Consider the following 27,358-nt stretch of genomic DNA (forward strand, 5'->3'; position numbering starts at 1 on the left):
TGGACTCAGGGGCTGAGCACTGCCCCTGGCTTCTTGTTTTTTGCTCAACGCTAGCACTCTGCTCCTTGAGCCACAGCGCCACTTCTGGCCGTTTTCTGTATATGTGGTGCTAGGGAATTGAACCCAGGGCTTCATGTATGGGAGGCAAGCACTCTTGCCACTAGGTCATATCCCTAGCCCTGCAGTGATTTCTTGTCAAGCACAAATGCTAACTTGAAAGTATTATTTCCTTCACTTCTTTTTTTATTTTTTTATTGTGTTCCATTAAACAATTCTATATAGTACCAGAATGATAAGCAATAATTAAGCAAAACAAATTAACAATTTCTGAGCTCCTACACTTTAGCATCTAGACTTAACTTAAAAAAAGTACAGTACCTAAGAAATAAAAGGGATACATTGTGTTTAAACTTTTTCAAAAAGTTCTTAAAAATAATAAAATAAAAAAAATAAAAACCAAGCACAGTGGTGCAAATTTCCAGGCACTTTTAAGTTACTTGAACAGTTACAAAATATGTAAGCACCCTGCATGAAAAGCTTGGTGTCAGGAGAAAACACTCCACATATATGTCTAATCACTCAAGGTCAACATTTGTAGAGCTCCAAATATTCCTGAGATATACCATTCCCATTCCCATTGCCACCCACTTTTCCTCATACATCAGCTTATCTTGGTGAACCATAAACCCTGTCACTCGATGTACCACTAATTGCAGAAAACACATGCAAAGTGTTGCTCATCCAGGGAGAATGCACTGTGTCTTCTTGTAAAACCTAAAACAAAAGAAATATGCACCATTATCATGGAGCAACATTGCTACTGCCAAAAAAGACTGTGTATATGAAATTACAGGCATATTTCAATGGATCACTGACACTGAGCTATTTGAAATTGACAGAAAGCAGAAAGAGCAAAGAATAACATTACTGACATTAGCTATAAGTTTTTAGTAAGTGCTATAAGATTTATTTGAGAATATATAGAATTTCCATTCTTCACAAGGTGGCAGGCATTAGCTGTTAGATTTTAGTAAGTGCTTTAAGATTCATTTGAGAATATATGGAATTTCCATTCTTCACAAAGTAGCAGGCATTAGCTGTTAGTTTTTAGTAAGTGCCAGAAGAATAACATTACCGACTTAAGTCTTCAGAGCTGTGTTACAGAGGCAGCATAGCAAAAAAGCAGAAAAAAAATCTGGGTTACTCATTAAGAAAAACAGGAGATCATAAAATGCAAACTTCAATAAAAAAAGAGAGATAATGCAATCTTGAAAAAAAGTGTGTTAACACATGGTCATCACTAGAGTTCAAAACCAAAGACTATACTCTTCTTTGATAAGTTTTTTATTTTCTAGCATGGTGGGGCTCAGAATCATCTGAGGGGTTTTCTTTTTCTTCTTCTTTTTTTTTTTTTGCTTAAGTCTTGAGCCACAGCTTCACTTTTGGCTCTTTTATTATTTTTATTTTATTTATTTGGAGTTGAGACCCATGGATTTTCTTGCCCTGGGCTGGCTTTGAACCATACTTCTCAGATCTCAGCTTCCTGAGTAACTAGGATTACAGACATGAACCACTGGTGCCTGGCTTCACCTGAGAGGTTTTCAAACATTCAGAAACCTCAGCTCCTTCCCTAGAGACTTGGAAGTACAACTAAATGAAGTTCAAAGTCAGAGGTGCTGCAGGGCAGTGGTCTCTCTGGGACAGCACCTAGGACCTGAGTTCAAGCCCCACATACCCCAAGCCCCAGCACACACACAACAAAAGCCAGTGCATTTTTAAAAGACATTGAGATTAGTTAAGCTAAGCAACACAGAAGAATTTTCTTGGAAATCTACAACTTCATTAATATAAAATCATTTTCTGGTTCCATATATATAAACACATGCATTCTTAGTATTACTATAGATATTTTTTAAATTAGCCATTTTTGTTCAAGAGAGGTCTTAGGCGAGGCTAGGAATGTGGATTAGTGGTAGAGTTCTTGCCTCGCATGCATGAAGCCCTGGGTTCAGTTCCTCAGTGTCACATACACAGAGGTCTTAAGCTTAGGTTAGAAAGGGGAAGATAACAATATATACACGGTCTCCACCAAGTTCAACTATTAGGTCTCAAGCTTTCAAAGCTGGGTTTTCAGCTTCGCTTCAAGATTTCAGTACTAAGCTGTTGAACTGGCCTAAGATGGTAGTACTGGGTCACATCGTTCATGTTGCCACAAATCATAAGGCTTATAATATTAAGCCTAGAATAGAGAAATTTCCTCTTGTCATGACATTAATCTTAAAGCATACTGTAGGTTTAAGTGGTCAGGTGTCACAAATTAGAAAACATACCAAACACACATTACAATGACTATTGCCAATTGCATTTAGTTAAGAGATCTGCAATGATTAGTCTTGTTTGGGTTTTGGCAATAGTGGGATTTGAACTCAGGGTCTTGTGCTTACCCTCCTGGTGCTCTACCATTGGAGCCACACTCCCAGCCTGGCTTTTTGCTTCAGAACTTTTCTGCCTGGGCTGACTTCAAACTATGATCTGTGCTGTAAGTCTCCAGAGCTAGGATTATAGGAGTATGCTCCCAGTGCTTGGCTTGCAATGCATAGTTTTGTTTTTTGTTTTTTTTTTGGCCAGTCCTGGGCCTTGGACTCAGGGCCTGAGCACTGTCCCTGGCTTCTTCCTGCTCAAGGCTAGCACTCTGCCACTTGAGCCACAGCGCCGCTTCTGGCCATTTTCTGTATATGTGGTGCTGGGGAATCGAACCTAGGGCCTCGTGTATCCGAGGCAGGCACTCTTGCCACTAGGCTATATCCCCAGCCCTGCAATGCATAGTTTTAAGATAATCTGAATTCTTTTTAAAAAGCCCGAAGCTTGACTGGGAAGCAGTGGCCCATGACTGTAATCCTAGCTGAGACCTGAGGATCCAGGTTGAGCTCCAAGGATTGTGGTTCAAAGCCTCCTGGGCCAGAAAGTCTGTGAGACTCTTTATTTACAATTAGTCACCAGAAAACCAGAAGTGGTGCCGTGGCTCAAAGTGATGAAGTTCTGGCCCTGAGCAGAAAAGCTCAGGGACAGTGCACAGGCCCTGAGTTTAAGCCCCATGAATGAAAAAATAATAGTAAACTAAAAATAAAAACTCACTACAAAGTCAACAGTTTGCATATACATAAGTCAGTAAGAAGTAGAATTTTCTTGGTTATTGAACAATAGGCAATATAAGGAATTAAACACTGGTCTTTACAACTAAGTAAAATAACCATGTTTATATTAATAACCACTATAAACAGGTATGAAACATCAAAGCCAATTTGAAAATCTTAGGTTTCAAGGGGTGGGGGAGATGACCATTCTAAGTATCTTTTTTTTTGCTGGTCCTGGGGCTTGAACTCAGGACCTGGACACTGTCCCTGAGCCTCTTTGTGTAAAAGGCTAGCGCTCTACCACTGAAGTCACAGGGCTATATCTCACTTTTTCTGAGTAGTTTATTAGAGATAAAAATTCTCACAAGAAATGTGCTCACTACCTTACATATGTAACTGTAACCTCTCTATAAACTGTACGTCATCTTGACAGTAAAATAAAATTTTAGAAAAAGTCTCACAAGACTTTCCTGCCTGGGCTGGCTTTGAACCCCGATCCTCAGGTCTCAGCCAGCCTCCTGAGTAGCAAGGATTACAGGCATGATACACCAGCACCTAGCTCATTCTAAGTACCTTGATTACAGTAAGAATAATTAAATAATGTTCCTTCATTTGAATAATTTATTGTGTAAGATTAGACCTTGTAGTGCATGCAAATGGAGTAGCTGTCAGTATACACTGGCTGAAAACAGCATTGTATTTTTCTATCATTTGTGAAAAAAAGATTTTAGCTATATTTTCTATATATCATGAGAAACTTTTCAATGAGATCATTTCAAGCAACCATCTATGCAGTCTATATGTAGCCATATAAAATGGTGTTTAGAGCAAGATATTCCATGTTCTCAAGTGCTGTCTGACTGAGGTACCTGAAAGAAGGGGGAAAGCATCCTTTCCTTCCTATTTCTAATCACTTGGCTGCTTTAGGAAGGAGAAAGGGGCCTTGGAGCTGTTTATATCCATTCCTAAGAAGGCTAGCACAAGTGAAGATGACAAAAAGAGACACAAAACAGTGATTCTGGGCTCTAAGAAGCAATGCCATTCCCAGCTACCAAGAATGTGTACGGAGGGGACTATTACAGTAGCTGCTCTCACAACCCCACAGGTTGACCAAAGTCTAGCTGATCCCAATTCTCCATGCTGAGGACATGACAATGGTCAGAAAAGCAAACTCTTCACTACAAACTTTAGAGAATTCAAACTGAGGTTCCCACATACGCTTTCTTAGAAAAAGAGCATTAAAAAGAAATTTAGATATTCAAGAATTTGACTGAAATCCAGCTAGCTCTGTTGGCACAGAAATCTTTTTTTTTCCCATCAGATTTTTCTCACCGCTGAACCACAATTCTGTAGATTCCAAGCACTGGTGAGAGCAAATTTTGTGTGAGACCCTCTTACAAGGAGCAATAACTTTCAATCACTGAAATGCAGATTCCAGAGGACCAGCCTATGGAAAATATTCTCAGAAGCATTGTACCCCCCCTTTTTGGGGGGTGGGAGTAGTTAGGGAGGTACTGGGGTTTGAACTCAGGGTCTTCCACTTGCTCAGCTTGCTGCTTGGCTAGCGCTCTACCACTTGAGCCACACATCTGTAGCCCTGCTTTTTTTGGTGGTTCCTTTGGAGATGGGGAGTTTCACAGACTTTTCTGCCTGGTTGGCTTTATGCTACGATCCTCTGGATCACAGCCTCTTGAGTAGCTAGGATTATAGGCATGAGCCATCAGCACCTGGCTTATCCTTGTGTATTTTAATCTTTGTCTTTTGCAGTTTTGGAGATGAATCATAGGGCATTGCATATACTCAGTGAATGTTCTACCACTAAGCTCTACCACCACCTCCATCTTTAATAATTTAAAAATTTCAGTTTGGAAGCAAGTATTTATCCTGTTGGGTGTTTTCATTAGTGGGGAAATGAAAGCGGTTTTATGAGAAGCTTAAAAGGCTCAATTTACAAACATGTTTAATATGTTTAAATGACTGACAATCCATGCACAAAGTGCAGGAACAAAGTTTATCAACATATCCAGGAGAACTCAGATTTTCCAAATGAAGTCAGTAGATGCATAAGTGATAAGTACTAAATTATTTGAATATAAGGATAATCAAGTTGTGTGTGTGTGTGTGTGTGTGTGTGTGTGTGTGTGTGTGTGTGTGTGTGTGTGTGTGTGTGTACACGCTGTCCCTGAGCTTTTCTGCTCAAGACTTTCCTGCCTGGGCTGGTTTTGCTGTCCCTGAGCTTTTCTGCTCATGACTTTCCTGTCTGGGCTGGTTTTGAACCACAATCCTAAAGTCAGCCTCCGGAAGAGCTAGGATTACAGGTGTGAGCCACTGGTACCTGGTTCACTTTTATATTTTTTGGGCTGTGTTTTTCTAAGCCCACTATATCTGCCACTAACCCTCAATGATAGACTAACATGCTAAGAAGTTGTATAGGCTGTATTAGGTTAGTTCCTATGTATTAGAAATTACTCAGGATCTCACCTAAAACACAAAATCTACTTTCCTACAGCTAAGACAAGAATATTCATTTGGTCAAGTGGCCTAGAAACCATCATTTCATTTCTTTAGGACTCTTAGCCACGTTCACAGCAGATCAATTTAGAATTTCTCAACTAGTTGCTTCTAATGTCATTGTAGCACAAAGAACAAAATGGCTTAACACTACGAATGGCTTCCAGAGCAGTTTTAGATCGTTGCTGCAAATCTGCTTTTCCTTATAGCACTTAAATGCTTCGGGATATCCTGAGCAATTTTTAAAATACTGATGAATTTCAAGGTAATAAATTCCAAACTCACAGATTTTACTAATTAACATTTTAAAGAACATATTTTCATTTTCAACCACTCATGACTTGCCTGCTCATGGATAATGTCAGACAATTCTTTCTCTATGTCTTTGAAACTTGACTTTAGCTCTTCGTGGTATTCAATTTGATCCTCTTTAATTAGCCGCTCATTTATCTCAAGTGCAATGCTACAAGCTTGCATAAATTTCCTGTGGAGAAACATCAAAGATATAGATTTTATTACTTATTCTTGGAGATTTTCATTGACAATCGATCTGGTAACAATCTAGTAAGCCATGGCTTAAAAGGAAGCTTCCACTTCTCAATTTCCTTACTGTGTAGTTGTTCTCGTTGCTTCCTAAGTCTTAAGCCACTTTCTCCTTTTTTTGCTACCTTTGCCCTCTGACTTTTTATCTCCTTTAAACACTGGCATCAAAACATAGTCCCTAGGTAACCTATTTTCTTAGCTATGTTGTTGGTATTATATCGGCTGGTTGTGGACTAACATTACTTTATCTGTAGATAGTCATTTATTAGGAAATAATTTGTTTGGAGCTTTCTATGTGTCCAACATAGTACTGGGTGGTATGGTACAAAATATTTTCCCTAGGTTTGTAAAAGAGGGCACAGAGAAGTGAGGATATATCATAAAAGCATTTTCAGCTTGGCACTGATGGCTCATATTTGTAATCCTACTTATACAAGAGATAGACCCAAGGATTCTGGCTCAAAGCCAGACCAAGCAGACAAACCTTAATATTATCTCCAATTAATCAGCAAAAAGCCAGAAGTTTTGCCTTGGCAAAAAAAAGCTAATATGAAGTCCTGAGTTCAACCTCAGTACTGACACAGTGAAAAAGTAGTTTTCATTATTTCCTAGGGATATGTTTTAAAGTCCATAGATTTTATCTGAGGGGACAAAGTACCTTATTGTTCATATGCTTTGTATAGTTGTTATAGTAACTAATAAGAGTCTTTTGTATATGGCATGCACATATTAGTTAAAAATGCTATCATTTGTGGGATTTGAGTTCAGGGACTGTCCCTGAGTTCTTTTTGCTCAAGCTTAAGCACTCTACCACTTTGAGCCACAGTGCCAATTCTGATTTTCTGGGATTAATTGAAGAAAGAGTCTCACAGGCTTTCCTGCCCAGGCTGGCTTTGAACTGTAATACCAGATCTCAAGCTCCTGAGTAGCCAGGATTATAGGCGTGAGCCACCAGTGCATGGCCTAAAAGAAAAATTTGTGAGACAGGGTCTTGCTATGTTGTTGAGGCTGCCTTTGAACTAGTGGTCTTCCTGACTGATCTCTTGAGTGCTGGGTTTACAGGAATGTACCCTCATTTTCATCTGGGCATGCTTTTTAAATAAATATTGTCCAATGGATTGACTACTGGTTCCTCTGAAAACTGGAATAACTGTGGCCATACAGACAAGAAAGGAAATAATATAAATTGGAAGCCAATGAGTAAATAGGCTATCATCTTTCTCCTTAAGTATGCTTTACACAGCTGCTTCTCTTGTTATCAATATAAACTGAATATGAACTGTTCTGAAACAGTATACACATGTAAATATACACACACAGTACTGGGGGTTAAACTCAGGACCTTTCACTCGATGGGTACCCCAACCCTTGAGCGATGCCCCGAGCTTTTCTTTTCATATATAGATTGTTTTCTAATCTATGAGCTTTCAGACACACCTTAGCTTACAGGACTGCTCGCTGCACACGAGACAACACTTGTCCTAGACAGGGGGAAAAGGCAAGTAGAATTAAAGACACAGGACAGCAACACGCTGATGGAGCTAGTCCAGTTCCACTTTTACTCCTACCCTAAATGGTCTGAAAATGCTATAACACGAGGTCAATCGGGCAAAGAAGGAAATCATGTAATGAATGTAGGCTTATGTTTGTGTCACTTAAAATATCCAAAGCCATAAAATAAGTTGGCATATTTAATCTCTTGTGTCACTGGGATATTGGTTATATTCTGGAATATGAAGTAGACTATGTATTTCCTCACTACTTAAACTAATATTCAGAGGACATTTAACTATTATGAAAGTAGAGACAGAGAACATAGTTTTTTTTGGAAGAATTCGTTGACTACTTTGTTGTTTTATTCTGTGACAGACAGTAAGTAGTAGGGCTTGTTTGAACTCAGTGCCTGGGCACTGTCGCTTAGCTTTTTTGCTCAAGGCTGCCTCGCTACCATTTGAGCCACAGCTCTACTTCTGGGCTTATGCTGGTTAATTAGAGGCAGGAATCTTACAGACTTTTCTATGTGGACTAGTTTTTGAACCTGGTTCCTCAGAGTAGCTGAGATTGTAGGTGTGAGCCTCTGGCACCCAGCGTCTTTGCTTTTGTTTTTAGAAAAAAAAAGAAAGAAAGAACAGAAGTTTAGTGGAAACACTACAAAACACTTACCTAAACTTGTCTTTCAATTCATTTACTTTATTAGGTGGATACTTGCTGGCTCGATTTTCACTTAAGAAAGCATTTGCAAAAGCTAATGGACCAGCATTGACCTAAATTTTAAAAAGAGAGAAAAATGAAAGAGTTATCAACATGTAATCAAAAAGTTCTTGCATTTCTTCTTTCTATGAAAAGTCTTAAAAGGGGGCTGGGAATATGGCCTAGTGGCAAGAGTGCTTGCCTCCTACACATGAAGCTCTTGGTTCTATTCCCCAGCACCACATATATGGAAAACGGCCAGAAGGGGCGCTGTGGCCCAGGTGGCAGAGTGCTAGCCTTGAGCAGGAAGAAGCCAGGGATGGTGCTCAGGCCCTGAGTCCAAGGCCCAGGACTGGCAAAAAAAAAAAAAAAAAAAAAAAAAAAAAAAGTCTTAAAGGGGCTGGGAAGGTGACTTAGTGGTAGAGTGCATGCCGAGCATACATGAAGCCCTGGGTTCGATTCCTCAGCACCACATAAACAGAAAAGGCTGGAAGTGGCCCTGTGGCTCAAGAGATAGAGTGCTTGCCTTGAGCAAAAAGAAGCCAGGAACAGTGCTCAGGCCCTGAATTCAAGCCTCAGGGCTGGTCGAAAAAAAAAATTTTAAAGACTATAGATCTTGTGCAGCTCTATGATAAAAACCTGCCTGGCTTGTATAATAAAATACAAAGAAACTTATTTATTACTATATTATATGATTATATGTTATTTTATTACTATTAAATATTTCTATTCTTGTCTACGACTATATTACTATTATTACCTTTATTACTATACTTCCACAAATTTATGTGAACAAAATCATTGAAGCAAATAATCTGGAAAGATGATATGCTGATAAATTAATGATTTCTGATACGTAAATAATAGGGCTTGGTTAGACATAGAAATTTATGTTGAACCTCTGACCTAAGATAAAATTTATAGAACTTAAACCTTACTTTTCCATTGTGTTAACAAAAAAAATGAATATATGGGGTTTGTATTCTAAGAACATAGCACACAACTACAATTAATGCTTTCTCTGTAGCCCTATGAAACAAGAGAAACAACAAGAAACACTTTACTCTGTTCATATAAAATAATATTTATCGAAATGAACTCTAGGAAATGGAAGCAAGAGGTTTATTTTCTTTGTAGCTGTTTTTGTTTTCTTCTTTTTGTCTTATTTGTTCATTTGCAAATGCAGCAGTGATACTCAATAGACACTACATCAAAAATGAACTACACAACTTGTAGGTGATTATGATAGGAAAAAACTGGGAGAAAATGAGGGAAGGGTTGACATTGTCCAAAAACAAGTGTACTCTTTACCTCACTTATGTAACTGCAACTCCTCTGTACACCACCTTTATAATAACAATACAAATTTTAAAAAAGAAACATTTTAATACATGTTGGATGATCAACGTACCTGCACAGAAACACAGCCCTGTAATTTAAGTTGAAGTGTAATCATATTTACATCATCAGCGGAGCAAAGCTCCTGCAACTCTTCAGTTTTGTCTTTGATTGCCTCAATAGCAACATCAATTGGTTTTAAATTAAACTGCTGTTCACAGATTATAGGAATCCTCTTCTTCACGTAGGGAAATGTGTTTGATGCTATTAAAATGGTAAGATTGATTACTTATATTCAGAAAAGAATTTGTTCAACTGAATTAAACAAAAAATCCAATGTCTTTAACTCTCCCCATATTTTCTCTAAGATACTTCAGGGTATCATTCAGTAATAATACTTCAGGATTGAGAGATAAGTTCTCTTTATGAGACACCTCTAACTGATTATGAGTAACATGGGGAAACAGTGGTTTATTACAAGGAAAAATTTGTACAAACTTTCAATAGTCAAACAACAAATGATTAAAACTTCAGTTACTTGTTCCTGCTGGCCAGCCAGTACTTGTATATACCAGAAAGGACCAAGACAAATAAAAATTGGACATGAAACGGCCTACTTACTAGTTAAGATTACACGGCGTATACACTGTTCTTCCACAAGGCCTTGCTTTTTGCCTGATAAGGTATATGGAGCCTCAAGAATAAATCTGTTAATATTATGATTTTGTTCAAAGTTTGTCTTTCTTTCTGTGAGTTCTTTGTCATCAAAGTATGGCTTCACATAAGTGAGTTGGATATAAGCGAATTTTGGATCAAGTTCTTCGACGTTAACCTATGAGGTAAGATATTACCAAAAAAATCAGTGGAAGGAAAAAGGAAGTATTAATTTTCTCCTTTAAGACCACGCAGGAAAGGATGCCATTATGATTGAGCTACCAACGGAACATACCACCTACAGACCTTTGTTCATTTTTAAGGATCTATTTTTTTCTGATTATACAGAAGTTAGAGAAACCTATTTGGAGGCTACAGATCTGGTGAAAGAAAATAAGCTGTGTGCTGATGCACATCTGCTCAAGAAGTGAAGATTGGAAAGATCCCATTTCAAAGTCAGTTTGAGCAAAAATAAATAAATAAATAAATAAACTTTGGGCAAACAAGCTTAAAAGAACCACAGTAAAACTGGTAAAAAGCTAGGTGGTGTAGCACATGCTGTCACCCTAGCTAAGTGGGAAGTGCAAATTGAAGGATCAAAGTGCAGGCAGGTCCAGGCAAAAAGTGAGACCCTAACTCATGGCTAAAGTGGTAGAGTACCTGCTTCATTCTATCTAAGTTCAAACCCCAGGGCCACCAAAGGGAAAAAAAGAGGAATGTAGAAAAAAAGTAGAAAATACTGTAATCCTACCAAAGTGACTGCATTTTCACTTCTCTCCTCCCAGTCCTTTTCTGTGTACACGTATTTGAAAATTGAGATCAGACTAAACATTGTTTTATATCTTATCTGTGAAATATATTATAAATATATTACAATAGCTGTGTATTATATGAATACCTCCTCAATAAAATATAGTTCTACAGTGAAATCACTGGCATGACTTTAATTGGATGTATCTATTCTTCCTCCATGTGTGCAAGCATATGGACAGGAGATAGGAAATGTCTGAAACTTTCCGCTGTTGTTTACCAATCTCCAGACATTAAATGTCTTTTCTCTCCCAATAAAAAGCTAGATGTTTCCAGAAAAAACTCAGAAGATCGCTTAAAACTTTACATATACATACATAAACACATTCAAACAGTATAAAAATAGCAAAAATTCTTCCTTTCTAGCCAAGACCCTAGTCTCACTTCTTAGAGGTAACTATGGTTAGCTATTTTATATGTTTGATTCCAGAGCCTTCTTAAGCTTATTTAGCTATGTATAAACTTCCACTTTTAACACTCATGTAACACTACCTGTAGAGTCCTGTATTTTTCTGTGTGTTTTAACTGAGGCTTGAACTTGTCCTATAGCTTTTTTGCTATAGCTTTTTAATGCTCTACCACTTGAGCCACAGCTCCACTTCCAGATTTTTTGCTACTTCACTGGAGAAAAGAATCTCATGGACTTTCCTAGCTGGATTGGCTTTGAATTTGCATTCTCAGATCTCAGCCTCCTGAGTAGCTAGGATAACAGGTGTGAGCCACCAGAATCTGGCTCAGTCCAGTGTCCTAATAGTTTCATACTGACACTTTCTTTTCACATCTAGATGACTATATCCATCATAGGGGTAATGCTACTCAAGTCACAAGGACCAAGAAAGCCACACTGCCTCTGGGCTTTTGCTATATAAATTTTACAGCAGTGAACATTTTTAAACATAAATCTGTATATGTACACCTACAAGATGAAATCTTAAATGTGCAACTGTTGAAGCTAAGGACACATATCTTTAAGATGATGGGGGAAAAATGGAAAAATTCCATTCAAGTTGCCTGTACCCTTAAGCAAATTTTGATCTTTGGCAGAAAAAAAAGAATGCTTTTCACAAAGAAGAAAAACCATATCACTTATATAAAATGAGACATCATTTGGAAATAACCTATGAAACATCTATCTGTATGCTTTAACACCTTTTGATTATTTATAATACCCAATGTAATGTGATACTAGGTAAATAGTTGCTATATTCTTTTGTTTAGCAAATAAAGAAAAAGGTCTGGCCAGGTGTATTAGTGCATGCCTGTAATCTTAGTATTCAACAGGCAAAAAAGTAGGAGAATTTAGTTTGAGGCCAGCCTGGGCTACAAAGGGAGAGACTTGTTTAATAAAGAAAAAGCCAACATTGCTGTTGCTACAAATATTCTTTTGTTTAGCAAATAAAGAAAAAGGTCTGGCCAGGTGTATTAGTGCATGCCTGTAATCTTAGTATTCAACAGGCAAAAAAGTAGGAGAATTTAGTTTGAGGCCAGCCTGGGCTACAAAGGGAGAGACTTGTTTAATAAAGAAAAAGTCAACATTGCTGTTGCTACAAATCCTGAACTATGTACATCCTTTCTACCTTAAACATCAATTCTTATCCAGGGCATATTCATGGCAACTAATGATTAACATTCCTACTGTGCTTTCTCAATCTTCAGTTCACAGGGAACTATGCATTCCCTCTACCGCTCTACCACTTGAGCCACATCTCCAGCCCAAAAGGGACTCTTTGGCTGGAACCTTTTGCAGCTTGCTTTGGCAGGGCCCATTGGGATGGATAATCTTTAGATCAAGACCCAAAGCATCTCTCCTAACTCACTTGATTTGAAATTTAACTATAGTCACTTTGATTGAACTATAGATATTTTAGAGTTACATGTAGGTCCTCAAAATGATTTTAATGATAAAATATATAACTAAGAATCATGATGCACAATAAAACTTACAATAATAGCTAGTTTGTTAAGCATATTAGCTCCTATTATTACTTTCCATATAGCAATTATTTTAATCTATTCAATAACCGGAAGAAAAAAGTACTATTATTATTTCCTAATGAACAAGATGAAACACAAAGTTGTTTAATAACTTCCTTGTGTTTATAAACTACAAAATAACAGAGACTGGAGATTTAGTCCTGGTCTCTCTGACTCCAAGACCTCTATTCTTTCTTCCACTATCTGGAGGGTTCTATTTTCATATTTCACATAGCTAAAATGAGGAGAAAATCAGGAGCATGCTGGGTTCCAGTGACTCACACCTGTAATCCTAGCTACTCAGGAGGCTGAGATCTGAGGATTGCAGTTCAAACCTAGCCCAGGCAGGAAAGTCCGTGAGAGTCTTATCTCCAATTAATCATAATAAACCTGGTAGTAGAGCTGTGGCTCAAGTGGTGGAGCACTAACCTTGAACAAGAAAGCTCAGAGACAAAAAAAAAAGAAAGCTCAGAGACAGTGCTTAGATCCTGAGTTCAAGCGCAACAACCAGCACACAAAGAAAATTAAGAGCAATGTACCAAATCTGGAATAAAAATTATTTCAAAATGGAGGGCATATATTACCTTGTTTGGATCCATTAGTAGCTTGACATTTCCTGTGCCAAATTTTTCACCATAAAGATTAACTAGTCTCGAGGAGATCTCTGAGAGTCCAGTATTGTTTCTCTCTTTATAAATATACACCTTTCCATCCTCTTCTTCAAAAAAAGACTATTAGAAAGGTAAACAAGTAATTTGTGAATAGTGTGACTCAACAGCATTTATAGGAAATGTACTAAATAACTAGTAATAATATATTTGAAATACATTTAAAAATATTTCTATAAACCACCTAAATGTTCATCCTTTTAACTGCAAATAAGTGAGACATTTCAAATTCATGATCATATGAATATATTATTAGCCTGAAGAATTTCCTCCTTCCTTGTATTCTTACCTATTTTGTATTGGAAAATTTTAAGTGCTAGATACTAAGCAGAGATTAGCAGAAAATGAAGCTGAAATCCAAATCTTATATATTGTACTTTTACCCAATCATTTAGATATGAGAACCAAAATGAACTTTAAAATTAGAAAATAATGTCTTTGCCATTGTAATAGATACTCTCTAGACAGAATTCTAAATCTAATACCTGCTGTTATAGTAATCTAATAAGCCAAAGGTGAATGTTTAAAGAGGAAAAACAACTTGATGAAGTATACTTACTTGGCCATAAAAGGCAACTCTGAAGAAAGTACCTAAAAGTCTTCTTTCTGGGTACCTAAACTCCGTAATTTTTTTGTAAGCGTCATGAAGAGTTGCATAGATACGAGTAAGATTCTGAGAAACGAGAATATATGGATCAGCTTCGTCTATCAGTAAGTAGTGTCATCAAGATGAATTAACAAAATAAAAACAATAATATTAAAAATTTTTAGGTGATGTCATTCACATCTGCACCCCATTGTAACAATTAGGCAAAAGTTATGAACAATTTTATGTGAAAGAGTAGAACTTGAGAACTAAAGATGGTGAAATTACACTTTTGTAATATTTTATCACATTCATCAAAAGGAATCTAGTTCTGATATATGCTACACTGATATAAGGTTACTTTTGTCTGCTGTCACTGATACTTTTTAGTGTGCACAGAGATATGCCAAAAAAGTACATCAATTTCCCAGATACAATTACCTCATCTGAAACAATATATGCCAGGAAATCTACATGACACCTTATGCCATTTAATTAATGAGTAGAGAAGATATATACATCTTCCTTGAGAGCAATATGTCCCTTGGGTTTCTATGAGTATGATCTTCATCTAAGAGAAGATGGGACATATAACTTGAAACTCTTATAAAGACTTATTGTGTGATATGGGGTCTTGAGGGTACTAAGATTTGAACTCAGCCCAGTGCTCTATCACTGAGCCATACCCTCATCCTTTTTTGCTTCAGTCTGTTTTTCAGATAGGCTCTTTGTACTTTTCCTGTCAGCTTCAGACATTGATCCTCCTACCTCTATCCCCTTTACAGATAGCGTTACAGGTATGAAGCATCACACGCAGCCAATGGAATGCTAGGAAATGGGGTCACACTTGTGTTCTATGGATTTTTTACTCACTTTTCCAAGATGCTATAAAGAGTGCCCTCGGCTACCAAGCAAGGATTTGTAGTTTGTACAATGGCAAAATAGGCCAGAAGCTTAGTGTTGGGACCTCCTATGCTATTCTTGGTCCTCTATATAACCTAGACTTAATTCTACATTATCAATATAGTCTTGAATTCCACTGATTTTTCAAGCACATCCAATATATATCAAGAGCATAGCAAAGATAGGAAGACACATAACCTGAGAGGACAACGTAAATTTGATCAGGACCAGTTTGGAGCAGATATGAGAACACGATCCACATGATACTAAACACATGTGTTTCTACGCTTAGAAACTTCTTCATCAATGAAAGACTACCTATTTTTGGAATGTCTTGAGTCTTTTTCAGCACATAGAAGTAGAAATTATGATATGGCCTCAGAGACTTGAATATCAAAATATGCCTGTTCAGTGCTTCTGGCAACAGCTAATACATAGTATTATTCTGTATGAACTACCTTTTATTCCCTAACCTTCCCTTTATTCCCTACCCTTTATTGCCTAACAGGCCAAGTTGGAAAATACCTCCTCATCTAGGGCTGTTACTACTGTTTTGCTCATTTCCCCACCACTGCCGGCCAGTGCCTTGTCTTAGCACTCAATAGCAACACCAAGTCTCTATCTCCTCCCCTTGCTCTGTGGGGGAGGGGGAAGAGGAGGCAGCAACACCGAAGTTCAAGTTCGGTAGTCTTTTCTGGCAGTGGTACCTTTTCTGGTACTTTCCAAGTTCAGTGAAAACTACACTGATTAGTTTATACCCTGAAAGAGGGGAGGTGGCTAGATGAAACATCTTCTATGAGAACTATGGGACTAATTTCTATTTCAATTTATATTTTAATCTCTTACTCTGAATTTCACTTGTAAAATGTGTATGAACATAAATGAATAGAAGATAGCATAGAAAAATGCTCATTTCAGAGCATTTTTAAGATTAGTAACTTTTTGTGGTGCTGGACATGGGTAAATGCTCTATCACTGAGATCCATCCCAGTGTATTTATTCAATTTGAAAGTTACAAATCAGGCTGGGGAATAGTGATTGCCTAGCATACATGAAGTCCTGGGTTCTATCTTCAGCTCCACAAAGAAAGGATAAAGCATGTACATTCTTTAATAAATCCCTATGCCATAATTTATTGAACCTTCACTCTTCAGAAGACACATAGCAGGGTAATAAAAACATAACCATATCAAGTGCTTTTCCTAGAAACAACAAAAAATTTAGGCAGTGATGAAAATGTTAAATAGCTTACCTCAAACTCTCTGCGCTTCTCATAAATTGGGACGATTATCTTGGTAATTTCAGAAACCAATTCATAACGATGTGCCTTGAATAAACCATCCACACATTGTTTTAGACACTCTAATAAAACTTCCTGCATTGATAGAAAAAAATCCAATCAGGAATCAATAATAGAATTTTGGACAAATAAATTTGAAGCATTTCAAATTAATGAAGAACAGAGTATATGAAGTGGACAGGAGTATCTTTGTGTATGACTACATAATTTCTTTTGAGAGAGAGTCTTGCTATGTAGCTCAGTTTGGCCTTGAATATATGTATCCTTCTATCTCAGCCTTCCAAGTGCTAGTAGTATAGGCATGTACCACCATGCCAGGCTGATTTTATTTTCTAAACCAAATACTAGAAACATTTGGATCAGAGGCAAAAAATTATGAATGGCTTTTGTAAAAAGTCTTCCTACAGGAGGTGGTAGCACACAACTGTAATTCCAGCATTACTCAGGAGCTATTGATGGAAGGATTAAAAGTTCCACGCTAGCCTTGGCTGGCCCAGTGAGATCCTGTCTCAACAAACAAACAAAGCATCTTTGTGTTCAATAAGAGCCATTTAAAGAAAAAGAATAGACATGCCAAAGAGCAGTAAAAAAAAATTACAGCATATGTATCTGGCAAAGGACTTGTATCAGGATACAAAAAGAACTCTCACAAATCAGCAATAAGAAGTAAATAATATTATTTCTAAGAATGCACAAGAAAACATTTTACTAAAGAAGATAGTCAAGCCAGGCATTGGTGGCTCATACCTCTTACCCTAGCTACACAGGAGGCTGAGATCTGAGGATCACAGTTCAAAGCCAGCCTGGGCAGAAAAATATGTGAGACTCTTATTTCCAATAAAGCACTCAGAAAAAAGCTGGAAGTGAAACTGTGTCTCAAGTGGTAGAACACTAGCTTTGAGCAAAAGAAGGTAAGGGACAGTGCCCAGGACATGAGTTCAAGCCTCAGAACAAGGAGGGAAGAAGGGAGGAAGGGAGGGAGACACACATACACACACACACACACACACACACACACACACACACACACACAGAGAGAGAGAGAGAGAGAAAGAGAGAGAGAGAAAGAGAAGAAGAAAAAGAAAAAAGAAAAAGTAAAATAGAGAGATAGTCAAGAGGCCAAATGTACATGAAACACTACTAAACATCATTACTCAATATGGAAACTTAAATAAAAGGTAGAATGAGGTACAAATTCATGCTAAATAGATGGTTAAAATTTTAAAAAGACATGATGTTAGTGAAGAGGTGCAAACAACTAGAACTCTCAGCATTGTTGATGGAAGTATAAAACGGTCCAACCATTTCAAGGAAGATTTTGGAAAAAAAATATTATACAGTTTGATATAGAGAATATATATGTATATATAATCTAGTAATACCAAGTATTATTCAAGATAAATGAGAACATATATCATATATACCATTTTTTATGCTAGTCCTGGGGCTTAAATTCAGAGTCTCAGTGCTGTCCCTGAGGCTTTTGACTCAAGGCTGGCACTCTACCATTTGAGCCATAGATTTACTTCTGGCTTTTAATGGAAGTTAACTGGAGATGAGTTCCACAGACTTTCCTGGTTGGGCTGGCTTCTAACCAGAGTCCTCAGATCAGGCTGGGAATATGGCCTAGTGGTAAAGTGCTTGCCCCATATACACGAAGCCCTGGGTTCGATTCCTCAGCACCCCTTATATAGAAAAAGCTGGAGGTGGCGCTGTGGCTCAAGTGGTAGAGTGCTAGCCTTGAGCAAAAAGAAGTTCAGGGACAGTGCTCAGGCCCTGAGTTTAAGCCCCAAGACTGGCAACAAAACAAAACAGAATCCTCAGATCTCAGTCTTCTGAGTAGCAAGGATTATTGGTGTGAGCCACTGGCACCCAGCATATATATATACCACTTTTTAAAACAAGCTTTATTCATAGTAGTTACAAACTGAAAACAATCTAAAGTTCATAAACATGAGAATGAACTGAAAAGATATATATTAAGATAATGTAAAATTAATGATGATAAAAGAACACATTTTCAACATACTAAAAATGATTTTAAAACTAAATGATTTTATGATATCAAGACTAATCTACAGTGATAGAAAAGAGATGGTGGGGACAGGGAGACTTCTTGGAAATGGGGATAGGAAGTTGCATATAGATGGATGTGTTCTATTTCTTTAGTTTGGTGGTAGGTTGTATGCGTATATACAATTGTCAAAATTAATCAAATTGAATCAAGTGCCAGTGGCTCATGCCTGTAATCCCAGCTACTCAGGAAGCTGAGATCTGAGGATCACAGTTCAAAGTCAACCTGGATAAGAATGTCAGTGATGGGCTGGGAATATGGCCTAGTGGTAAGAGTGCTTGCCTCGTATACATGAAGCCCTGGGTTCGATTCCTCAGCACCACATATATAGAAAAAAGCCAGAAGTGGTGCTGTGGCTCAAGAGGTAGAGTGCTAGCCTTGAGCAAAAAGAAGCCAGGGACAGTACTCAGGCCCTGAGTCCATGCCCCAGGACTGGCAACAAAAACAAAAAAAATAAACAAAGAATGTCAGTGAGACTTATCTCTAAAAAATGTATTTAAAAAAGCCAGAAGTAGAGTTATGGTTCAAGTGGTAGAGCACTAGCCTTGAGCAAAAAGACTCAGGAACAGCATTTAGGCCCCAAGACGGGTACAAAATAGGATGCAGCAAACTATGTCCTTAAGATATATACATTTTATTGCAAAATTTATCTTTCATACAGCTGCAAATCAAGACAAATATATTTTTAGAAAAATAATTATTCTGAGTTTAAGTAATCAGGCGATAAATGGAGAATTGTGTCTTTCATTTTAATATAACTTCTAGTGTCCTTTTTTTAAATTTGTGAGGGCATGAGAAGGAAGCCCTGTTATAGAAACCCAAACAAAGTAGCTCTTGGGAGAACATCATCATCTCTGTATATGACAAATAAAAATATTTATAATAAATGATTATGGAACTGGGAGAGAACGAGAAAAGGGTTGACATTGTTCAAAAAGAAATGTTCTCTTGTCCTGACTTATATAACTGTCACCCCTCTATATGTCATCTTTATAATAGTAATAAAGAATGAAATAACCCTAACCCTATCTAACATGTACAGTAAAAATTCTATGATATGAAAAAACGTGATCATGGGACAATACACAAGAATTCCAACAGAAGTGTTTGAACAGAAAGCTCTTGACAAATAATCAAAACTACCACTCTCTTAAGCCTTATAAGCCAGCTATTAGGAAGGCTTATATCAGAGGATTTGGAGGCCAGCTAGGGCAAAAATGGTTGGGTTTTTTAGTCTGTTTGCTTTTATTTTGCCAGTCCTGGGGCTTGAACTCAGAGCTTGGGCCCTGTCCCTGGCTTCTTTTTGCTCAAGGCTAGCACTCTACTTCTTGAGCCACAGCACCACTTTTGTTTTTTTCTATATATGGGTGCTGAGGAATCGAACCCAGGGCTTCATGTATACTAGGTGAGCACTTTACCACGAGGCCATACTCCCAGCCCTAGGGCAAAAATGTTAATGATATTCCATCTCAACAAATAAGCTGTGCATGACGAAGGCCCCAGCAACATGAGAGCCTATAAGTCAGAACAGTCTGCAGTTTCCTTGAGGCAAAAAAAAAATGAGATGGTATCTGAATACAAAAAAAAAAATGGTTGGGATGTAGCTCAAACAGCAGAGTAAGGCCATGAGTTCAAAACCTAGTACCACTCTTTTTTTTTTTGCATCAAGTATCACAATGTTTATTGATAGATACAAGTATATAAAATCAGGCATGAACATGACTTGATAAATTAAGTAGACTTAATTTCAATATTATAATTAGAGTGACCAATTCACATTCTCACCATTTGTTTCACACCCACAAAAACCACCAAGGACATTAACGATCTCTCAAAACTGATCAGCTTTGTGCAAGTAAACCATATTTCTTTTAAAAAGACTTGTGCACTTTCCCAGGCTCAAGGATATTAAAATCTAGCACATAAAGCCCATTACAGAAACAACCATTAATTACAGTTAAGAATTTTTCTGTAACAACCAAATGGATAATCAAATATTGCAACAACTCAAGTATTACTAAGCAAAGTACATTTCTACAGTGTTCAGTGTTGCTATTCAGTTTTCTAACTTAAAACAGCCTATGATAACTGGCAGCAAAGAAGGCCCTTGCAATAGACTGCCTTTGCTTGGAGAACTTATGATGTAATTATTGCATGCAACAGAGACATAATGAAAAATTACTAGCTGGGCACTGTGATCCTAGATTAACTATTTTGTTAGAATGCCTTCAGTGCTCTGGTACTGTGAAGCCTTCTCCCTCTTTTCTCCTCCATCACAGGAGAGAGATGGCTTTGCACGTCACATATTATCTGAACCTTGTTTCTAAGCCAATGTTCAATGTCTCTTTGGTGGACAATTGACAGCTAAACTTGTTTTATTCATATCTGAAGTGCACAATAGAAAACTTTCTATTTTAAAATTCTTTTTATCTGAATTAGGGAAGGGAAGAGGAACATCAAAATGGTGAGACAAAGGACAAAGGGCGAACCAAAGCAACAGCATTACTCACAAGACAATCTGTTGGAAATTAACTGTACAACTTAGGGGGTATATTGAGTGGGAGGGAAAGTGTGAGAAAAATGAGGGGGTAACAAATTTGTCAAGAAATGTACCCCCTACTTATGTATGTACTGTCACCTCTCTGTAGATCACCTTGACAACAAAATTAAATTAAAAATAAAATGATGCTAAAAATTCTTTTTATAATACTTTGCTTAGTTGAAGTAAAAAACAATGTTAATTCTATTTTCAGCAATATTTCCCCCTATGTTGAATTTGATCTGGTTACTAAAATGGTCATTTAAAGATGGTAAATGTGTTTAAAAACAAGGAAATGGGAACATTTCCTGACACAAGGCTGTACATGTCAAACAGAAATATCTTTGCCTGGGCAGTTTGAGTACTTAAGGCTCATTAACCTTTAGATATCTTGGAAATCCAGTGAGCTGTGATAAGTTTTAATAAACATAAAATTTAAGAAGTGAAACCTCAGGCCTTACTTCACTGTAATGGACATCCATCATTCCTGCATCCTCTTTCATTGTACCCTCTTCATCTATATTCCAAGTGATTTTCTTGAAAGCAGAGCATCCATTAGGGAATAATTCTGTGTGGGAAAAAATAACAGAAATGGAGTACATTTATAAAAGAGTACTTGGTAAACAACAGAGAAACTTACAAGGATTGGCTATTTTTTTATTTATAAACACAATGTCCTAAATGTAAGTTTCAGTTGCAATAAGGGTTTTCAAAACTCTGTCCATCTATTACATATTTTATCAATGTTTTGTCCTAAAATTTTTTTTACTATTTACCATCTTCAATTGCTAGTACAGACATCACTCTAGTGTGAATTTCATTTTTTAAAGATGAAGTCCTTTGAACATTTGTGCTCAATCATTTAAATAAGAGGGTAGGAACTTTTCAGGCAAACACTGAATGATCTTTGGCAATCATCTCTAAGGCCTAATTTCATTGAGCTTTGGGACAGCGAGCCTGTTCTTCAGGGAGCGTAGCCTAGGAAATTAAACAGATGGATGGGTAAAAACCTCTTTGGGAAAATGAAACATTTGAACAACTGTTCCACAACTAGCTGTGTGAATTTGTACATGTTTACTCCCTTAGATTTTTTTTAAAGTTTCATCCTCTGTTAAATGGGTTTTAGTAACAGCTTAATTTAATGAAAGAAAACTGGGTGTAGGTTGCTTATGCCAATAATCTAACTACTCAGGAAGATAAAATCTGAGGATCCTGGTTGAAGCCAGCCTGGGCAGGAAAGACGGTGAGACTCTTATCTCCACTGTCAGGAACACACATAAAAAAGAATCTAATGACCCAAAGTGTCTACAACAGAGCCTAGCATATAAGTATTAAATAAGCTATTATTGCCAAAGATGCTTACTAATAAGTAAATTAACTTGCCGAAGATTGAATTAAACAACTTCTGACAGCTGGGCTGGGGGGGGGGCGGAGATGAACTCAGGCTTCTAAGTGTGGCAGTAGGATTGTGGACCAAAGTGTCACTGTCAAGCAATATCTACCAGGCATGGTAAACCTCTTTTGTGCCAGAGGCCATGTGGATATTTATATCATTCAAGGGCCATGCAAAATTATCCATACAAACAGATTGCTGTAGGCAGCTGAGAAGAATAGAAGAAGTATGTCCATCTTGTCATGTACCAGATAATTTTTCAGGACTTACTGCACTCTCAGACCATGTGTTCCTCACTTTGGGAAATAAGAAAGCCACAAGGTTTCCCTATAAAGTCTGGGTCTCCTGGAATACTATGATTTAGGGGAGAAGACAAAATGCATACTTTGTGCCTGTGGTCAGATGAGGCTAACAGTACTATTATTATTATTACTATTTTTGCCAGACCTGGAGTGTGAACTCAGAGCCTGGGTACTGTCCCTGAACTGCTTTTGCTCAAGGTTAGCACTTGACCACTTGAACCCCAGCTCTATTTCTGGCTTTTTGTTCATTAATTGGAGGTAAGAGTATCACAGACTTTCCTGCCTAAGGCTGGTTTTGTACCACAATCCTCAGATCTCAGTTTCCTGAGTAGCTAGGATTATAGATGTGATCCAATGGCACCAGGCAATGCTAATAGCATTTTTAAGAATCTTATGGTATGGTTTTTTTTGACACAGGATATTACAATGTAATCCCTGACTGGCCTTAAACTTGTGATCTTCCTGACTCAGGTCTCCTAGAGCTGGGATTACAAGTGTGAACCGCACACTTAGTATTTCTCAGTACCACATAAACAGAAAAAGCCAGAAGTGGTGCTGTGGCTCAAGTGGTAGAGTACTAGCCTTGAGCAAAAAGAAGCTCAGGGACAGTGCCCAGGCCCTGAATTCATGCCCCAGGACTGGCAAAAAAATAATTATAAAAATAGACAACCAGGAATCTAGACTTGCTGGATTTTAATACACTTCCAGGAGACAAGTCCCCTTTTGACACCCAGGTGTTACTGAACTGAAAGTGACAGTAGACACCTAGTTTATGGGCAGCTGTTGGTAAAATTAAGGAGGGAAAGGGGAAAATAACCTGTATTATCCAGAGCTTCTTATGAGCCCTAACAAAAATTTAATGTGTGGCTATATTCCAGAGAGACAGTCTTGGAAAATAAACACTGGGCACCAGGCCCAGCCTTGTACTATTTAACTTATTCTTGTAAGAAGAAGCTAAAATGAACAATCCCCTCTTCTTTTATAACAGCTTGTTTTCCACTGAATGAGCCTGAAGGTGAACATATTTTTATGAGCTCGATTATATCACATTCCATGAGTTACAGGCTACAAAGATAAAAAATTATTATGCCAACTGAGCTTCTTGCCATCTCACAACAGAAATAGCTTACTCTTTTGGTGAAGAAATTCTGCAACCAGAGCTGCTACATGAACATAGCACATGGCAGCCTAAAAATGGACAACAAAGAAAAATGTGTTAGAATGTGCTCAGGGGTCTGGAAGGGTCATGCTTGGAACAAAACATTAGTCACCTCTGAAAAGTCTTCATTTTTTACATGAATCTTGGCCATACTGTGGAGCCATGTTTTCCTGAGCTCTGGCGTGCTGGCATAGGACTTGGCTAAGCTGTATTGGAGGTCAACCAACATCTCGGGGTTTTTCTCATGTTCCTTCATTTGGACAGTGGCCATAAGAACAGTGTGGAGCCTCTTGGTCAAATCTTTGACTTCTGTAGGAAAAGCAGTTGCCTAATTTTGAAGAAAAAAAAAGAGATATATTTAACAGTATTGTTGGTACAATCTGAGCTTCAGCATCAAATCCTGGGAATGTATGATTTGTTTTGTTTCTTGTTACAGTTCTTGGTACTACATTGCATGTCTAAATGATTTTTAATGATTATTTCAGGTGCCAGAGGCTCTAAACTTGATGAAAAATCTATTCACAGTACATATAAGCATGAACTTTAGGGATACTATCTGGCTTTGAACCCTTACTCCTCCACTGTGAAGTCCTGGGAATAAATCTACGTTTTTAGTTTACTTATAATAGTAACTGAGAGTTTTTGTTAGCATACTATGCGAGGCAAGTCTTTCTTTCTTCTTTGTTTGCCAGTCCTGGGGCTTGAGCTCAGGGCCTGAGTACTGTCCCTGGCTTCTTTTTGCTCAAGGCTAGCACTCTGCCACTTGAGCCACAGTGCTACTTCTGGCTTTTTCTGTATATGTGGTGCTGAGGAATCGAACCCAAGGCTTCATGTATACCAGGCAAGCACTCTATCACTAGGCCATATTCACAGTCCTATCCTACTATGCAGTAGGCACTGGCCTGGGTGTTTTATATGTTTGAAGTTTGTATGTATGTGTGTGCTGGCACCAGGTCTTGAACTCAGGGTATGTGCTCTTACTTGGCTTTTTCACTAACAGCTGGCACTCTATACTTGAGTCACTTTTCCAGACTAGATTTTTTTTGTCAGGCTTTAAGTCACGGCTTGGGCACTGTCTCTGAGATCTTTTGCTCAAGACTAGTACTCTACCACTTTGAGCCACAGATCCACTTCCAGCTTTGGAAGTAGTTAAATTGAGATAAGAGTCTCATGGGGACTTTTCTACCCAAGCTGGCTTCAAACTGTGACCCTCAGATTTCAGTGTCCTGAGTAGCTAGGGTTAGAGGTTTGATCCAGCATCGCTTGGCTTAGCTTTTTTTGATGGTTATTGTGGAGATGAGTTTTGCAAAGTTTGCTGCCTGAGGTAGCTAGGAAACATGATCCTTACAGCTCAGCCTCCTGAGCTATTAGGATTACAGATGTGAACTATCAGAGCCCAACTACATGCTTCAATTTTTACAACTCTATGAGCTAAGCACTTTCACTATTTAATCAACGGAAAAAAATGAGGCAGAGTAGGTGAGCAGCTTAGCTAAAGTCTCACATTTGGGAAGCCACAGGAACAGCACTTATACCCAGGCAATCTGTCTCCAGAGCCAATACACTTTAACCACTTTTCCAAACTGACAAACACACTTACTCCATCCACTGTCTAGGACACACACCAAGGTCCCCACACTGCAATTATCTCCATTTCTACCAATGAGAGCACATGCATATGATACGGAGGTAGAGATAAACAGTCTCTCAAAGGGCTTTCAGTTTCAAGATCAGTAGGTTACACAGCTCTGTCTTTAACAATAGCCTTAGTTAAGAAAGTCCTAATACTTCCTCTTAATCTCTCATGGAATAATCAGAATTATCTGGGTGATGCACAGAAGCAGCAGAAGGAAAAGTGACAAATTCAAGGTGACGGAGGTTTTAAATAGGAATACAAATGTGGAGAAAATAGTTTTAGAAACTGTTTTCTTGGTTCTTTTAAAAGTAACAAATATTAGTTGAGCATGATGCTCATGGCTGTAATCTTAGCTAGTGGGGAGGTGGAGGTTGGGAAGATTATGGCTTGAGGCCAACAGCAGTAAAAATATTGTGAAGCTCCCATTCTCACACAATAAATAGCCAAGTATGATGGTCCATGCCTTGTCATCCCAGCTATGTGAAAAGCACAAATAGGAAAATTGTGGTGCATGTGGGTCTAGGTGTAAACTTGAGATCCTATTCACAAAATAACTAATGCAAAAAGTGCTGGTGATATGGCATAAGCACTGGTCACTGCCTAGCAAGCACAAAGCTCTCAGTTCAAATTTCATAACACCAATAATAATTATTATATACACACTACCCCCCCTTTTTTGGGTGCCAACCCACGGGCATGAACTCATGGTCTGGGCACTGTCCCTGACCTTTTTGCTCAAGGCTAAGTCTCTACCACTTGAACCACAGGTCCACTTCTGGCTATTTTGATGTTTAAGTGGAGATGAGAGTCTCATGGACTTTCCTGCTGGCTTTGAACTGTGATCCTCAGATCTCAGCCTCCTGAATAGCTAGGATTACAGGTGTGAGCCACCAGCACTCTGCTTATAAGTCCCTTCTTATAACTAGAAATTCCATTTACTAGTAGAAGGAATTCTTTGTTATAGTGGGGTTTGTTAATGATGATGGTCTTCACAGAATAAGACTAGGTCTTCTCAGAAATTGTTAAAGGAAAAGGAAAAGATTACCTATTAAGAAAACCCAACACAAACCCTGCTTTCTTGGAGAAATTTGCTAAATTGTCATGATATCAAGGAGGGTAACAACTGAGACAAACTCTTAAAGAATGTAAGTATATGAGCATAAATAGTATATATGGTTTCTACACTCTCGGGATTAGTTATTGGCCCAAAAGGAAACTTTCCCAGCATGTGAGCAGCGGGCATTACTGAGTGTTTTTCTCAGTGCAAACAACATTCCTATGGGAATATTTTTGTGGTACATAGATTCTACATGTCTCAAACATCAAGTATGCTGTGACTATGAGCTTTTAATGTTTTCCAGACTTCATACAATACTGTCAAATATGCTGGAATATGACCTTTCCCAAGAAAAGGGACAAGTCATTTCCCAGGGAGTTAAAGTTTTCTATTGGCAAGGGAATCTTCTCTTGTACGCATGTATAACTGAGGATCTGCACCCCAGGCAATGAAGCCACACATGCATTTTTACAGTGCTGTAGGTTTTAAGCATACAAGTAAGGAAGATGAATGGTAGTTTGAGGGTGGGGAGCTGGGGTTGGCCTCAGCAAACTGCAGCTTAAGAATGAAGACCTTGGGCCAGATGC

The 27,358-nt window shown here is 38.0% G+C and overlaps 1 protein-coding gene across 4 annotated transcripts in view; it reads right to left on the minus strand.

Moving 5' to 3' along the window:
• Positions 1-228: 228 nt before the first annotated feature.
• Positions 229-27,358, minus strand: part of Dock11 (dedicator of cytokinesis 11) — a 132,317-nt gene continuing 105,187 nt past the window's right edge. For all 4 annotated transcript variants that reach the window (XM_048336314.1, XM_048336315.1, XM_048336313.1 and 1 more), the window contains 11 exons: positions 24,191-24,406; positions 24,050-24,107; positions 21,686-21,792; positions 16,564-16,686; positions 14,382-14,495; positions 13,739-13,885; positions 10,338-10,548; positions 9,790-9,980; positions 8,352-8,452; positions 5,991-6,129; positions 229-774 (listed from right to left, as the gene is read on the minus strand). In XM_048336314.1, the coding sequence (XP_048192271.1) occupies positions 667-774; positions 5,991-6,129; positions 8,352-8,452; positions 9,790-9,980; positions 10,338-10,548; positions 13,739-13,885; positions 14,382-14,495; positions 16,564-16,686; positions 21,686-21,792; positions 24,050-24,107; positions 24,191-24,406 (1,515 nt within the window). In that variant the 3' untranslated portion in view covers positions 229-666. The remainder of the gene's footprint in view (positions 775-5,990; positions 6,130-8,351; positions 8,453-9,789; positions 9,981-10,337; positions 10,549-13,738; positions 13,886-14,381; positions 14,496-16,563; positions 16,687-21,685; positions 21,793-24,049; positions 24,108-24,190; positions 24,407-27,358) is intronic.

This window comes from Perognathus longimembris, chromosome 28, assembly GCF_023159225.1.
Source record: "Perognathus longimembris pacificus isolate PPM17 chromosome 28, ASM2315922v1, whole genome shotgun sequence".
Lineage (NCBI taxonomy): Eukaryota > Metazoa > Chordata > Mammalia > Rodentia > Heteromyidae > Perognathus > Perognathus longimembris.